The 17,161-nt window shown below is 39.3% G+C and overlaps 1 protein-coding gene across 4 annotated transcripts in view; it reads left to right on the forward strand.

Annotated features, from left to right (window-relative positions):
- Positions 1-17,161, forward strand: part of PDE4D (phosphodiesterase 4D) — a 1,058,382-nt gene that overhangs the window by 572,725 nt on the left and 468,496 nt on the right. Inside the window, exon 1 of one of the 4 annotated variants that reach the window (XM_075932871.2) lies at positions 3,151-4,185. The exons of the other annotated variants lie outside the window; for them this stretch is intronic. Coding sequence (XP_075788986.1) covers positions 4,139-4,185 — 47 coding nt within the window. The 5' untranslated portion in view covers positions 3,151-4,138. Of the gene's footprint in view, positions 1-3,150; positions 4,186-17,161 lie in introns of those variants that run through there. 4 annotated transcript variants of the gene reach the window in all.

Here is a 17,161-nt window from a genome sequence, read left to right on the forward strand (position 1 = left end):
GCCTAAATAAGACTGGTTATCAATGGTTCACAGTCAAGCTGGAAGGATACATTGACTAGAGTCCCATAAGGATCTATCTTGCATCCAGTTGCATTCAATATTTTTATAAATTATTTCAAATGTCACAGAGGATACTATGAAGTTTGTAGATGATACCGAGTTGTGGAGAGCTTTGGAGGATAGGGCAAGAATTCAAAATGATCTTGCCAAATCTGGAGAAATGGTTTGAAGTAAATAGGATGATATTCAATGAAGACAAATGCAAATTAAGAAGGAATAGTCAGTTGCACAAATACAAAATGGGCAATGACTGCCTAAGAAAGAGTACGGCAGAAAAGCATCTAAAGGTTATTGTGGATCACAATATGAAACTAAATATGAATCTTCAGTTTCATACTGTTGGAAAAAAGCATAATTTGGGGATATATTAGGATAAATGTTGCAAGCAACACATGAGAAATAATTCTTCCACTCTACTCATCACTGATGAGACCTCAACTGCAGTACTGTGTTCAGTTTTGGAAACTACAAAGATGTTTACAAAGTAGAGACACTCCAGAGGAGAGCAACAAGAATTATTAAAGTTCCAAATAGAACATACAAGCTACAATGAAAGACTGAAAAATTGGGTTTGTCTAGTTTGGAGAAGAGAAACTGAGGGGAGACATAAGAGTATTCAAGTACTTACAAAGATTGTTATAAAAAGGAAGGTGAGAAATTGTTCTAATCCATTGAGGACAGGACAAAAAGTAATGGGTTCTGACTATAACAAGGTGGATTTAGGTTAGAAAAACTTCCTAACTGTGAGTCTAGTTAAAGAGCTGGAACAAATTAACTAGGGAGATTGTGGAATTTCCATTACTGGAAATTTTTAGGAATATGTTAGACAAATGCTGTCAGGGGTGCTTTAGATAATATTTAGTCCTGCCTCGTTCATTTGACTGAACTAGGTGACCTATTGAGCCCCTTCTAGGCCTATATTTCTATTATTCTATTTCCGGGTTTGGAAATAGGAGGGTTAGCCTTTATTTTGCAGATTCTAGACAGTTCTATATTAATTTGGTGTAGTTTTAGTCTCAATTATTTGTATGATTTTTATTACAGGTTAGTATAATAATTTTATAGATTCTTCCCTAGCAGCCTGACAGTACATATGACAAAACCTCTACTGCCAGAGTCCTGGAAGCAGAGTCAAAACAGATGGGAGGTAGGAACGTCCTCTGGCCACTGTCAACACAAATATAGTTGCAGGAGGCAGGAGGAAAGAGAGGGAAAGAGATCACACCTTTATAGATTTTAGGGATTTTGTAATCTGTAAGGGTCAGTGCATTTTTTAAAATGGACATTTAAATGCCAGGGGCCTCTGTTCCTCTCATAAAGAGAGGGGAATTCTTATGGTGGAATGGGAAGTGATGGGGCTCTTAGAGGGGGGAATGGATGAATGATTTAGGGAAATGTTAGACACATCTGTACAAACAAACAAAATAAAAACAGAGAGAGAAAGAGAGCAGCTGACAAATTTTATATCCTTAATATGTTGCTTGTATGTTGACAGTCTTCTCTGTTTAATTTTTTAATCTCTTCAGAGGCAGGTACTATGTCTCCCTCTCTCTCTTTTTGTACAGCACCTAGTACAATGAAACCTTTAAGTGATTCAAAAATGCAAATAATGGAGATCTGTGGAGCATCCATAGTGTGCTATACAATTTTCAGATAAATAAGGTATGCTCTTGATCTGAAGAGCTTACCAGCATGCAGACAAAGAGTAGGGAATTGGAGAGACTAAAGGCAATCTTGCTGAATAATTAAATAAATTCTACATCTACATAATTTCACATTATTTGTTATATTATATGTTAATGCATTTTGGAGTAAGTCCCAAAAGGGACCATATTTTTACATATTTTATAACAAAAGGAGAGCATGGTTTTATCAATCAATTAAAAAGTTGATTTGAATTATTTATGATCATTAAATGTTTTTTGTGGTGACTTGCTACTGCTAAGTAATAAGATTTATTGTTCTCAATCTTAACCTCCCCTCTCAAATTCTGGTAGCTGCATTCTGTTGAAGATTGCCAGAGCTCTTAAATTCTGAGATACATTGTATCTTGTGCCACACGTCTTTAAAATACAATAATTAAAACAGATACATGAATATTATGTCATCTATATAAAACTAGTACTGAATTTAAACAAATACTACTCCACTGCTAATACATTAATAGACTCAAATAGTTTTACTATTTTATTCTTGTTCCAAAATGGCATCAACAGAGCCTGGGCTAATTTGGGGTATTGTAGAATGGAGCTCTGACAGCAGGAGAACAATCTTAAGGAAATAGAAGACATAAAAATGCAGTGCAATGCCTTATCACAGCACTCCCTAGTCTGACTACTCCCTAATCAAACAAGCAGTTTTATGGCATATGTTGATTCCTTTGAAGGTGTAACTGGTTTTCATAGTATAGGATTTCCTGTCCAAAAGGGAAAGTGGTCATTTAAAGTTTAAGAGTCATAGGGCAGTATAAACCATGTGTGGTTTTTTTTAATGAATAAAAAGACTATGGTTTAGGAACATGAAAATGTAAGTGGAAAAAAGTCTGTAGTTTTTTAGACATCAAATAAAAACACTGTACACTATTTTGTGCTAGGTGAATGTTCTCATTATTTAACATGTTTAGTTGTTGTTACATTTCTATCACTATTTTGTTTTATTGTACTCACTAAGAGAAATAGGATGTTTTGAAGAAGGGTTTTCTTTTTCTTTTTGTTTTGTTTCCCTGCTGCTTTCCCAGAAACACCCCTCTACTCCATTCTCTCTGTCTGATGAAAAAGCACAAGAGGATATGCTGTGTCAGGAGAACCCACCTAAAGGGCCCCCTTGACGCTAGCACATCCTCTGTCAGGCAGCATTCACTGCAGCCTGGAGCGGATTCTGCTGCAGAGTAATAGTGCCACAGAGTCTGCAAGTGTCCTGAGCTGCTACTGAACAGGAGAGCAAAGACAGAGTATGAAAGAATACAAGGATTACAGAGGGTACGTTGGCAATTCTCGTCAGGAGAAAGCAATCAACAGCCTGCTGTCTGCCCTGTTTTAATACATATATATATATATATATATATATATATATATGACCTGTTTAGCTTGAGCCTAAGAATCTTCCCAAGGATGTTGTCAGAGCCTCAGGAGTAATAACTACTGTTCGCTAAATTGGAGGGGAGAGGAAAGCAGGGGAAGAATTCTTAGATAACATAGGACTGAAAGCTTTGCTTTTTTGTAGCAAAATCTCAATGCATGCACATGTTTTTCATATGAAGTATAACATCAAATTAGAACTACGTTATGCAGTGAAAGAATCAATAGCTTCGTCATTTTACTTGCAAGGAGCAGACAGCCTTATGGGGTTAGACATCACAATGAATTTGATTATGACAAAACCTTATATTCATGATAATATCTTATTGTAGTCCTGTCCTATGGAGCAGAAAAAGCACACTTCCTTCCTTCTTTCTTAGATGAAGAACTAAACCCTGATAATCAAAATTCAGAGAAGTTTGCTTTGGATGTACAGTATATGGGTTTTTAATCACCAGTCTTTATCCAGAGCTTGAAGAAAGAAAAACTCCATTAAAGTGATCACTGATGAATATGTGTCTAAGAAAGAAGAAAAAGCAATATTCATTTCTAAAAGACACTATGGCAAAGGAATCTGAAATCATTCATTTTCCTCTAAACACTGATTTAGCATGGATGACAAGAAACTATCGTTTGACTTACCTTTTCCAACTGTCCAAAATGCTTCATATGAAGATGCTTTAATTTACACTAAAAGCACTTGGATTGTATCAAGGGGAACATTTGTCTTCATTTAGGATACGCAGTTACCATATACCATATACTTTCATGGTTTTTTTTAATTAACCAATGTGACATAAATGGATGGGAATGTACCTAGAAAATCCCATAGAAAGTCTTTTCTCAGATCTTGGATATTCTTATTTTTGTGGAATACAATAATTTTTGCAATAACCCTTGGTGTTAACTACTCATGCAGTTGTTTTGGAATACATCTATGAATACCATCACAGAAAAAGCTATCAGATAAGGAAAATACTAATGCTGGAAGATCTGTGAACATGATGCATGTGAATAATTTCCCCTTTAGGAGGCATTCATGGATTTGGTGAGTAATCGATACACACTACAAATTGTTAAACTTAGAATGCTTGTTTGCAAAATACTGTGACAACTACCAGATGCTGACTTTTCCAGTTTTAGTGGCAAGTGAGGATTAATTAGGATATTGTAGAATGAAAATCTTAGAGATGATAGTGGTGATGTAATACAAGATTAGTGTCCTGTGACATCACAAACATAGAAAACCCAAATTGTGGAATGGAGAGAATAGTATAGCTTTAAAAATACAATCAATAAGAACCTTTTGAGAAATAGAACTATTTCTATCTATGAGATCAATGAAAGACTGCCATTTGTTCCATAACATTATTTCAAAGAAACACTACAAACTTGTTTTCCCCATATACTATTGACTTGACTAGCCTCTAATTTTTCTTTTGAGAGTTTTGTTGACCGAAAAACAAGGATAAATTATTCTCTCCCCAATAATTCAGTAATCGTTTTTTAAAAAAATGTGTGCTAGGATTTTAAATCTGGCTGTTTGGAAAACAGTTCCACTGAACTAAAATCACTTCAGCATCATTAAAACATCTGTTTCCTCTTAAACCCAAACACATCTGTAGTTCTTGCTCAGGGACTAACCTTTGTCTACAACTTGTCTTATAATGTATTAAGGTTAACTTTATGATTATTTTCCAGTCGATTGGCATCGTGTTGTGCTACTCATATTGGAATTTATGATCCAATGCTTTAACTGCTGAACTTCAGGGCAAAGCCTGGTTTTATGTAAGGCCTTGTCTTTATTATATTTTTGGGTTTATTTCAGTTCTTTTAAAGGTACTAAAAGCAAGCATATTATGAAAGCTCAGTGTGCACAGTTTACATTTAGTCAAAAAATTGCCTTTGCTATAAATATGTGTTTGGACACCTAACTCATTTGAGGAAGAATTTTCCCTGGCCAATACCTTTACAGAAATGCAAATCATTATTTTTGTCAGTGTATTTAAAAAATATAATATAAATGTAGCAACAATATAGCCCAACCACAAACCTCTAATGGGAGTCATTTGTCAGAGGTTTCTGGCTTTTGAGCTCAGAACCAATCAGAACCTTGGTATATCTTTAGAGCCTCTATCAGACCAGAGGTGATATGAATTTACTACATTTTAATAATAGTAAATATTAATGCAGAGTTAATACAGATTAATTCCTTTACCTATCTTACTCTTCTATCACAATCCTCTGCCACTTTCCCATAACACAAATCTTAGGATAAGTGAAATCCCTATAATATCTCCAGGTAGTCCACTTTAAACAGCATCATCTGGGAAAACAAATAATAAACGTAAGGTTTTAATTAACCTCATTCCTCTCCTTTTTGTAGCTTACTTTGCAAAGTGCACAGTGGCCCATACCTAACAGGAAAGCTCTGATATTTCTAGTGTTTTCTAAGAATTTGGCCTACTTTTTTTAATAACTAGGAGAGATTATTCTGAAACCTATTTGGCGCTTATAGGTTTATTCTGTGTCTCAGTGCTTTGCAACCAAGACATTTGAATTCTTTTTGAGGGAGTTTGATCATGCCAATATTTGTTTTTTTTCTGCTTTAGTAGACAGTTGCCTGCCTTGCCTGTTCACACCCTCTCAGTCTCCTTGGTATCTGCATCAAAATGTGAATACATTCTGTAGCAGCAGGGTGGGATTGTTTGCAGGTGGTGCTGCACAAATCTATGTAGGCTTTCACATGAATTTCATTTAATATATTATCTGAATGCAAATTATACCATGCAAGCATTCATGGCTTTCAAAATCCCAGATCTTACTTTGGAATTAAAATGTTTCAGCTCAGTGTTGTTCTACTGCCCATTCTGAGAACCAGGCAAATTTGCTTATTCATGCTACGTTAGATCTGTAAAGAGCATTTATGAATGCTAGACTTTGGAGTTACTATTATTTTTCTTTTGTAATTCTGCAAAAGCAGTTTCACAAAATCATTGTGTTGGATGCCAGACATACCAAAGCTTTCCATAGTACATTTGAGTTGATACAGAAAGCATATTCCCTCTATATTTTTTCCTTCTGCTGCTTTGACACATCCATTGGTAAGATGAAAATGAATCTAAATAAAGAGGGTTTTTTATATGATCCAGTTAGTATTGTGCATGGTTAACAGCTATACTAGTTGATACTTCTAGCTATTTTTCCATAATATTGAACAATATATTTAAGATATTTTGTGACAAGCAGCAGATAGTACATATTTAAATTTGAAATACCATGTTTTAAATATAGACATCCATATTCACATTCAGTATTGATAAACATATATTCCTTAGTGACATTTTTTAATCTAATTATATTCTCTAACTTCATAGGGCATTTCATTTCTTTTTCTCTCTTCTACTCTGTCTCTAACAGAGAATGGAAAATAAGTGGCTGTTAGTCCAGGGCTAGTAAATAAAACCTTTTGAATCTTAAATTAATTAGGGTGATTTGAGTCTTTCTCCACTGACACTCCCTGGCTTTTAACTTCTATGTGCAGGTGGAGGAGCCAAGATGCTTGTTAACTTGTGTGTGTTAGGTGAGTGTGTGGTCTTAAGGGAAGGGTTGCCAAAAGATCTCTTGCTAGAGCTACTTACCCATTCTAAGTGCTGGGTTTGATATTGAACTCTCAACCTTTCATCCAACAGAATAAATGCCATTAATTAAATCCTGCTGCTAATGTTATTTATAATGGCTTCCACTTAATACATTATTTTGGAAAATGATTTAAATAGTATCATAAACAGCAGATGAGTTGTAGTCAGGGAGAGCAAGATTCTAAAGAGTCTTCTCAGTGAGGATGTATAACTTAAATTCATTGTGTTAAAAGACAGGAAGCCAATAGAAGGGTTCAAAGAAAGTATCTAAGTGATGTGTTTGGAGTGGATGTGCAGAGGATGATTTTAGTAGCAGCTGTTTTGGATAGACTGGAATGGGAAGAGGTGAAATGTGGTGAAGCCAGGAGTGAAGGATTATAATAGCTAAGATGACTGATGTTTTAGGAGAGGATAAAATTAGCCCTGAGCATACTGAGAAAATTGAGAGTTGGGGTGATATTAGATGAGTAATAGAAGCCTGTTACATTCACAATATCACACCAACATTTAAGCACAGCATGTTTGTGCCCATGAAAAACATGTTTGTTATTGGAAAAAACTTTAACAAAAAATGATCCTGCAGCACCTTAGACACTAACAAAAATGTTGATTGTATCATGAGCTCTTGTGGGCACAACCCACTTCTTTGCTTTGTTTTGTTTTTCAGTTAGACTAACACAGCTACCCTCTGAGACTTTTAAACATGTTTATTATTGCTCCTCAGATTTGAAACTGTTAGACATGTTTGTGAATGGATTGTATTACCTAGCTTTATTTTTCAATACACTTTTTTCTGAATTTTTGATGCCAAAGCAAATAACGATAAGCGTGGTATCTAATTTTGGTTTCCCTCACTGGGTATATCTTTTCCTATTTTTATCATAGTAAAATTAGGAGAACTTACAAACTATGATTTTTGAGTCCAGGTATTTGTGTCTTCAAAATTGTAAAGATGTAAAATTAAATATTAGCACATATTTTAGGATAATGTAATCTACATTGTTATTCTTTTTTGTTTCCTTTCTACTAAGATACTGACATAAAATTAAATTCAAATTATATACCAAAACAGTGAGCAAAAAAATGGAGCAAAAATAATCTGTTGCCTTTTAATCTAGTCAAATTATTTCATTTGATCATTATTGTGCTATGTATTCCATCTGATGCAAAATAATGTGAAGGCTGCATGGTTACTCTTTTGCTTTAGATAAATTTGATGGTCAAACTACCTTGTTGAAAAGCACATAAGTAAATTATTGTATGATTACAAATTTAAATAAGTCTCGTTGATTTCTTGTTCCCAGAATCTTCTTGAATAATATTATCCACATTTGTAAGTTTTAATGATAGAACCGAATACTTCTCCCCAATTATTAACAGGGCTCGACAAACTATGTAATCTACTCGCTTGTGGCGAGTAGATTACAACTCGGAAGAGCCAAGTTCGGGCGATCTGCACATGCGCAGAATGATCTGTGCATGCGCAGACCGCTGGACAGAGTGGGTGGCGAGCGGGGCTCGCCGCAGCTCGGCGAGTCCTGATTATTAATATATTAGCTATTTCTCATTGTGACAATTTTCCATTTTGTGGAGCTGGAGTTATATTTCACCTTGGTAGAAATCTCAAAATAAATATTCTGACCTTACTAGACAAGGCAGAAAACAGAATAATTTTTTAAACATTGAGCTTGATCACATCAGGGGCTGAGCAACCTCAGCTCACTTAGGGTATGCCTACACACCAGCATTATTTCAGAATAATGGAAGTTTATTCTGAAATAACTTTGAGAGCGTCTGCATAGCAAGTCCCTTATTTTGAAATAATTTCAAAATGAGGGGTGGCTTATTCCAGAGTCTGTAAACCTCATTTGCGAGGAATAATGCCTATTCCAAAATAGCTATTTCAGAACAGTGTGTGTGCAGACAGAGAAGCTGGAGTTATTTCAAAATAAGGAGCCTCCAGAAACTCTCACAGGTGCCCTACTGGCCTCTTTGTCCACACTCATCACAACTCTGTAGCTTCCCTTCCCCTGAAGCCCTTAAACCTGCAGGCAGAAGGGAAAGGGCTCGTGGTGCACTGCAGGCCCTGGCAGCCCCAAGCCACCCAGCAGCTGCCACTGCTTCACATTGGACCAAATTGAGCAACTCTGTTGCTTCCACTGAGCCCTCCACAGTTCCCAGGGACCAGTCATTCAGCTCTCAGCACCCTGCCCAGGGCCATAAGAGGTGGGCACCATGCTCGTCTGGTGCAAAGGTCGTGGCCCTCGCTGAGGTCTGGGGCGAGGAGGCAAACCTCCAGGATGTCCCGCATCACACACAGAAATGCCAACGTCTATGGCCACATAGCCAAGAGCCTGAGTGCAAAGTGACACATCCGCACCCAGAAGCAGATATGGATGAAGGTTAAGGAGCTGAGGCAGGCCTATGCCAAGGCCAGGAAGTGCAGCTCCCACTCCAGGGCTGAACCCCACACTTGCTCCTACTATGAAGACCTGTACCACATGCTAGGGGGCAGATCACTCCCTCCCTCACCCCCCCAGAAGAGAACTCAGGACTGGAGATGCCCTTGGTGCCGTCCCGGGGACAGAGACACAGTGGAGGAGGAAGAGGAGAAGGAAGAGTAGGAGCAGAACGAGGCCAGCACCATCACCCCATGCCATGGATGTCTCCCAGGCATCGTCTGAGGCCAGGGAAGGCATATCAGGAATGTGCCATTATTTTCCCTACACACACAGGGTAGAGGTAGTGTGCTCCTCACTTGGCCTTGGCAGCCTGGGGATCGCACAGCAGTCTGTGCATGTTAATACACGTGAAGCGCCAGTGCGGGACGCACAGCCCCAGGAGGCTACACCAGAGGGCCCTTGTGCTATTGCTCACAGGGTCTAGGAAGGACTGCCACACTCCTGACACTGGGGTAGGACACCCTCTCACCACAAGCCACCACTAGAAAAAGGCTGCGGACCTGGAGAGACACACACCCTCAGGAGTGCGGCAAGGCACAGCAGTATGTGATGCTCACACACACCTCCCCCCAACACCATGTCCCCCTCTCCTCCAACAGGCTGGGATACAAGTCCTCTCTACATGGAACCCACCACTGCCAAACCCAACATGTGCATGGCATGGAGGGAAGCCCAGTCACCCGGTGGCCTCCTCTCTTGCCTGCAGGCTCCCTGTCTGGCCAACACCTTCACATGCCTTCTTGTCCCTGGGATGTGGGGGTCCTGAGGCTTCCCTTGGGGACATCTGTGTCCCTGCAAAAAAGGCCCACAGTTTAGGTCACAGATAGCCTTGCTCCAAGCACATCACCTCCAAATGAGTCGAGAACTGCCAGTTTTCAGGCAGTGTCTCCAGGGATGACTGACCGTCTTTCTGTTCTCTACAGCTGGACCAGCTGTGAGAGGGGAGTGGTTGACACCACCTGGGGCAGCCATGTGCAGCTGCTTGAAGGCCTACCAATCCGGCCAGCCTCTACCTCCGACCCTGGCAGGAAAGTCTCCCCCTTCCTTTCACATACATATACGAAGGACACAGCACACAGTCACGACTTGGGGGATGTTCCGCTCCCCGACATCCAGCTGGGTGAAGAGGCAACGGAATCTCACCTCCAGATGCCCAAAGATGCCCTCCACCACCATGCGGGCCCTGCTAAGCCTGGTATTAAAGCATTCCTTGGTGTGGTCATGATGTCCAGTGTAGGCCTTCATTAGCCAGGGCAAGAGTGGTTAGGCTGCATCCCCCGCGATTCACATTAGCATGGCCATGTCCCTGATCCTGATTGTGCAATTGGGGGGGAAAAAAAGTGCCGTCATGCAGTTTGTGGAAGATGCTGGAGTTGTGGAACATGTGAACGTTATGTGCCTTCCCCAGCCACCCAACACAGATGTAGGTGAACTGGCTGCAATGGTCTGTGATGGTTTGCAGGACCATTGAAATATACCCCTTATGGTTAATGTATTCGGCTGCCTGATAATCAGGGGCGTGGATGGGGATGTGAGTGCTGTCAATAGCTGCCCACCCTCCACCCCACCCCATAGTTGGGGAAGCCCATGCTGGCAAAGCTGGTGACGATGGGGTCCATTTTGCTGAGGTTGATGATCCTATGTAGCAGGATGGTGTTGATGGCCCTCACCATGTGTAGAAGGAGACAAACAAAGAATCACAGGATTGCCAGAATCCTTGGAAGATCCTTGAGCCTACCCTTCATTTCCCCCCCCGAACAAGCGCATCCCCCTACTTACTCCATCCTCTGACAGGGCTTTGTGAGAGGGGGACTGAAAAATCTTCCGGGGTGGGGGCTTCCCCCACCAACTCCCTAGGGTGCCCCTATCCAGCACTTCACCACTCTCCTGGGACAGTAGCCTGGAAGCGCCATACATGCATAATGAGGGCCCCAATGGTGGATCTCCCCACACCAAACTGGTTCCCGATGGATCGGTGGGTGGCCATTGTGGCGAGCTTCCAGAGGACAATGGTGACCCGCTTCTTGAGGGGGATGTACTTCATGCATGAGCCTCAGCCTCAGGCAGCAGCTCCAGAGGTAACTACTCTCCAAATGCCCTGCCTGAAGTGGTTCTAAGTGGCCTTAAAATGTGATTCAGCATCCAATCAGTGTGGACGCTCTATTTCAAAATAGCTCAGTGCTATTTCTATAGGCATTTGGTGTGTAGACATGCTATTTTGAAATAAGCTATTTCTTCCAAAATAGCTTATTCTGAAATAAGCATGAAGTGTAGTCGTACCCTGAGAAGTCACTGGAAGGCTGAGAATCATTGGCATTGTGTGGGAAATGGTCAGTATCCCTCAAGATAAGGCCTTGAATCAGTAACACAAGCTAAAATGGAATATGTTGTCCAAGGGTATGCATGTAATCACTTGTTTTGTTACTTTAAACTCTTGTTTGTGCTAGGATTTTTTTTCATAGTGAGGCAAACAAACTTGTGCCAGCATTTCTGTTCAGAATTGTAGTTAATTAGTTTCCATATCTCAGACTTCAGACCTTAAATCTAGTGGATAAAGAGGAATCCCTTCCTTCTGACTGGAAACAGGATTTGAAATGCCTGCTAGCCAAATGACTGATTTCTGAGTATGACAACAGATCCCGTTAGGCCAAATGCAGTTAATTCATACTCTATTGCCAGTAGGTTTTGAGGTGCTGATAAGTATGAAAGGTTGTTATCTTTGCAAATGTCTAGTGTGGAATAGCATTATTGGGCTTCAGGAATTGTTCATGTACACTAATCAAGACACAGTTAGATTTATACATTTTTTACTAAATGAAGCAGACAACCATTTATTTGCAGTAAAACCCCTGTTTCTGAAGACTTGTTTTATATCCTCATTTTTTCAAACACTATTTATCCATTTGCTATCACCCAAGCAATGTATAACATGCTGCACATCCGGAGGAGGAAATATTTTGACAAAGGGCAAACTTTGTTTTTTGGATTTTTTTAAAAAGTGCTGTCTTTCATTGGGAGAACTCAGTGTTCCAGAAACACTCACCAGCAAAGTATCATGACACTCTTGTAACGTGGAGCATGGGGATATAGGAATCACGTCACCCACCGCTGAAATGCAGCAGCTGTTTAGCTCTCAACACACTAGTGTAACATCATGGGATATATATAAAATATCTATGTAGGGGAGATAGCTCATTTGAAAAACCTGCTGTAAACTGCATCATGCTCAATTTAATGTCTCAAAAAGACAACTTGACTTTGCTGGGATTTAAGCCTGTGGTTCCAGAGTAAATACATAAACTTGGTGCTTAGACCATCCTGGGTTTGTCTACACTGCAATTAGATACCTCCAGCTGGCCTGTGTCTGCTGACTTGGCCACACAGGACTTAGGCTAATGTGCTGTTTAATTGTGGTGTAGATGTTCTGGATCCTCCCACCTTGCAGGGTCCTAGACAGCCCCTGGATTTTGCTAGCTTGAGTCAGATGGCACAGGCCAGCCATGGGTTTCTAATGCAATGCAGTTGTAATTTAAGTGATTTTTCCATTAAATTACTGCAAGCAGTTAGGACCTTTATTTTATGTTTTTGGAAAATGGCATTTCTTATAGAAGAAGAGGCAGGATTTTTTTTAATTAAAACACTGGATTTGGACTCAGGAGCTAAGAGTTCAGTTCTGGACTTTACCACACACCTCCAATCTGATATCATCACCTACCTGTGCCTTCGCTCATAACTGTAAAGTGAGAATAAGACATCGTGTCTTCCTTTCTCCAACTCTTTGTTAGTCTTGTTTGTTAAGAATGTAAGGACTTTGAGGAAGGGACTGTCTCTTACTCTATGGCTACGTCTACACTGGCCCCTTTTCCGGAAGGGGCATGTAAATTTCACCAGTCGTAGTAGGGAAATCCGCGGGGGATTTAAATATCCCCCGCGGCATTTAAATAAAAATGTCCGCCGCTTTTTTCCGGCTTTTAAAAAAGCCGGAAAAGAGCGTCTAGACTGGCCCCGATCCTCCGGAAAAAGTGCCCTTTTCCGGAGGGTCTTATTCCTACTTAAAACACATTGTTATTAAAAGACATTGGAAACTGGTCTCAAACTTTGAGTGAAATTGGTTTTGTTCTACTTTCATGTGTTTCTTGAGGATAGTGTTTTGGGATCATGTTCAGTTTACTGACTATAGAGAAGAGATGAGCAGTAACTAGGCATTTTAATGCCTAAGGTGAGCAAACACATTTATGTCCCTTAAAGGTGATGCGAGGGGGCAGGAGAATATGTAGGAAGCTCTTAGCTCTACATACTGTGGGAACTGATTCTGGCTTGCTGCCTAATAGCCCTACCTTCCCAAGCCCAGTTTTCTGCCTGTGTCGCTTTGCACTCTAGACAGCTGCCACACTCGTCCTGCCCTGGTTATGACCCTACAAAGAGTAATGATACTCTCCAAAAATCAAATATGAAACTCATTTTTTAACCTTGAGAATGAAATATTGCCCTACTGCATGATATCCACTTTAATTGTCAACTGTTTGGTCTCAATATTAAACTTGACAAGTAACATAATGAAAAATGTACCTATACGTTGTTTCTGATGGAGCTAAAGAAAGTTTTGCATGTGGAGGTGAAAGGTTTACTGTTGATTTGTTTTTATTTTGTTTGTGGAAAAGGTTCAGAAAAGGACAACAAAAATTATTAGGGGGTTGGAATGGGTCCCATATGAAGAGAGATTAAAAAGACTTGCACTTTTCAGCTTAGAAAAGAGGAGACTAAGGGAGGATATGATAGAGGTCTATAAAATCATGACTGGTGTATTTACTTATTCCCACAATATAAGAACTGAGGGTCACCAAATGAAATTATTAGGCAGCAGGTTTTAAACAAACAAAAGGAATTTTTTCTTCACTCAGCATACAGTCAACCTCTGGAACTCCTCGCCAGAGGATGTGGTGAAGGCTAGGACTTTAACAGGCTTCAAAAAAGAGCTAGATAGATTAATGGTCCATCTATGGCTATTAGGCAGGATGAGTAGGAATAGTATCCCTAGCCTCTATTTCTCTGGAGGTAGATGACAGAGGAGGGATTATTTGAGGATTATCTGTTGTGTTACCTCCCTCTGAGGCATTTGGTATTGGCCACTGTCGGCAGACAGGATACTGGGCTGGATGGCTACTGGGCCAATATGTCCATTCTTATGTTTGTTAGATCTGTCAATATTCTGTGAACTCATAATTACAAAAGTGAAAAACATTGTTAGGCAAATACAGTTTACAGACTGAATTTATTCTGATCACATTAAAATATATTTGGCTAATTTTTGTGTTGTATAATGTGCTAAATGATATTTTTGTTAGGTAAATCTGAATTATAAGATTATCTCCTGAAGACTAAACAGAATTTAGGTCCTTTAAAATTGATATGCATAGGTTAGCTGTTTGATAATAAGAGAGAAGTGTTTAAAATTGAATTCTACATTACTGGTCAAAAGGGAGGCAAATATATTCCAGTATAAACCTGCTTGACCATTCATTTTCATTCTACAGCTTTTTATTTGTATGCAATTAAATTTATAGAGATGGCATAGTTATGTGCTACTTCTAGAAAATGGTTTAGTTTGCCTTTCTAAATTTCTTATCAATTCAATTACCAATTTTTAATTACTGGCATTGAAAACATTTGGTGTAATTTAAAAAAAGAATTGTAGTTACAAGTGAATGACCGTTTTAAATGGTGCAATATACCATGATCCACTTCCCATTGAAATAAATGAAAAGAAAAGCTTTAATTCCTATGGCATTTCAAGTACTAGAAAGCTAAAATGTTGTTGTAGGAACATCAGTATTGGAATTTAGCTGTGCAACAGGTAGCCTACGTGGTACCCACATGAGGCCCATCAGGGTGCAACCCACCCAGGTACAGGTCCTTGAGGGTTGGATAGCACCCTGATAGTTCCAGTGCCATTGTGTGGAGCCCTCTAGTTATGGCACTTCTGAGTTCAACTCCTTCCAAAGTATTAGAGTCCAAAATAAAAGGAAAACTGTGAATTAAAACACAGGATCTTCTAAGGACTTGTTGACAAACTTTGCCTTTCTCCTTACAGCTGGTTTCCATGCACTCAGTTCTGTTTGACAAGCTTCCTGAGCCCAGTCATCCAATTCACTTGGAGGCTCATCCAGATAGTAAGCTATCTCACAGAGTTAGCTAGAATCAGACTTCCTTCGTCAAGAAAGAATTACAGAATTGTAGGACTGGAAGGGATCTCAAGAAGTCATGAAATCCAGCTCACTGCACTGTGGCGGGAGGAAGTAAACTTAAGACAATTTATGGCAGGTGTATCTCCAATCTTTTCTTAAAAACCTCCACTGATAACAGTTACACAAGCTCCCTTGGAAGCCTATTCCAGAGCATAACTCCTCTTGTAGTTTTCTTGATAGCTAATCTCAATCTTCCTTGCTGCAGATAAAGTCCATTATTTCACTGTCCTACCTTCAGAAGACCTGACCACCATCTTATTTTAACAAGCCTTAACATTGTTGAAGACGTTATCAGTCTTAGTCGTCTTTTCTCAATACTAAGCATGCCCAGTTTTTCACATTTTTCTTAGCTCTGGTTTTCTAAATCTTTTTTGTTTGTTTGTTTTGCTGTCTTCTGAACTCTCTCCAATTTGTCCACATCTTTCCTAAAGTGTGATGCCCGGAACTGAAATCCCAGCTGAGGCCTCTCCTGTACCATCTCTCATGTCTCACAAATGATGTTCCTGTTAATACACTCAGGAATTAATTAGCCCTTTTCACAGCTGCTTGTGATTGACTCATTCAATTTTTAACCCACTGTAACCCCCCAAATCTTTTTCAACAGTAGCACCCCAAGATAACTATTCCCTATTTTGTAACTGTGTGTTTGGTTTTCCTTCCTAAGTGGTATTTTGTACTTGTCTTTCTTAAATTTCATCTTGTAAAATGGACCGTTTGTCAAGGTCATTCTGAATTCTAATGCTGTCCTCCAAAGTGCTATCAACCCCTCTCTCCTTGGTGACATCTGCAAAATTTATAAGCATATCGTCCTCTGCATTATCCAAGTCATTAGTGGAAATATTGTTTACCCTATAATTGTAAATATTGTAAACCCTACAGTTTCCATTCTCTGGTCCTCTGAGGCTTTGTGTGCCTTCCAGGAGTTCTCAAAGTTAATTGGTTCCAGAATTGCTTCAGCAAGATCATTAAGAGCTCTAGGATGAATTGCATCAGATTCTCCTCACTTCAATGCATCTAACTTAGCTAAATATTCTTTAACTTGATGTTTTCCTCTTTTGCATTCCATCCCCCAATTGTTGATACTAATTTGGTTAAATATCTGGTCATCATTAACATTTTAGTGAAGATTGGAGCAAAATAGGTACTGTATTAAACATCAAAGCTCTTTTGATGTCATCAATTATTATTTCATCTTTTCCACTATGTAAAGGACCTACACTTTGCTTTATCTTTCTTTTACTTCTCTAATGTATTTAAGAATTTTTTCTGATTGACTTTTATGTCTTTGGTAGGTGTAACTCATTTTGTATTATTTATTTCTGATCTTGTTTCTACATACTTATGATCTTTGTCCATGTTTCCACTTTTTGTGGTATTTTCTTTTTCCTTTCACCCTTCCCCCTTTCTTTTCCTTTTCTTTTCTCCTCTTCCCCCTTTCCTTTCCTCCTTTCCCTTGTCCTTTTCCTTTCCCCCTTTCTCTTTCCTCTTCTGTTATGATAGAAGTCCTGATAAAGCCATATGGGCCTCTTGCTAGTCTTCCTATCTTTCCTTTACATCAGGGGCTATGTCTAGACTGCAAGCTTCTTTCGGAAGAAGCTTTTCTGGAAGAGCGGAATGAAAAAGCAATGTGCTTTTTTTAAAGATAGTATCCACATTGATTGAATGCTATATCACAT

The sequence above is a fragment of the Pelodiscus sinensis genome, chromosome 6 (genome assembly GCF_052426305.1).
Source record: "Pelodiscus sinensis isolate ZL-2025 chromosome 6, ASM5242630v1, whole genome shotgun sequence".
NCBI classification, from domain to species: Eukaryota; Metazoa; Chordata; order Testudines; family Trionychidae; genus Pelodiscus; species Pelodiscus sinensis.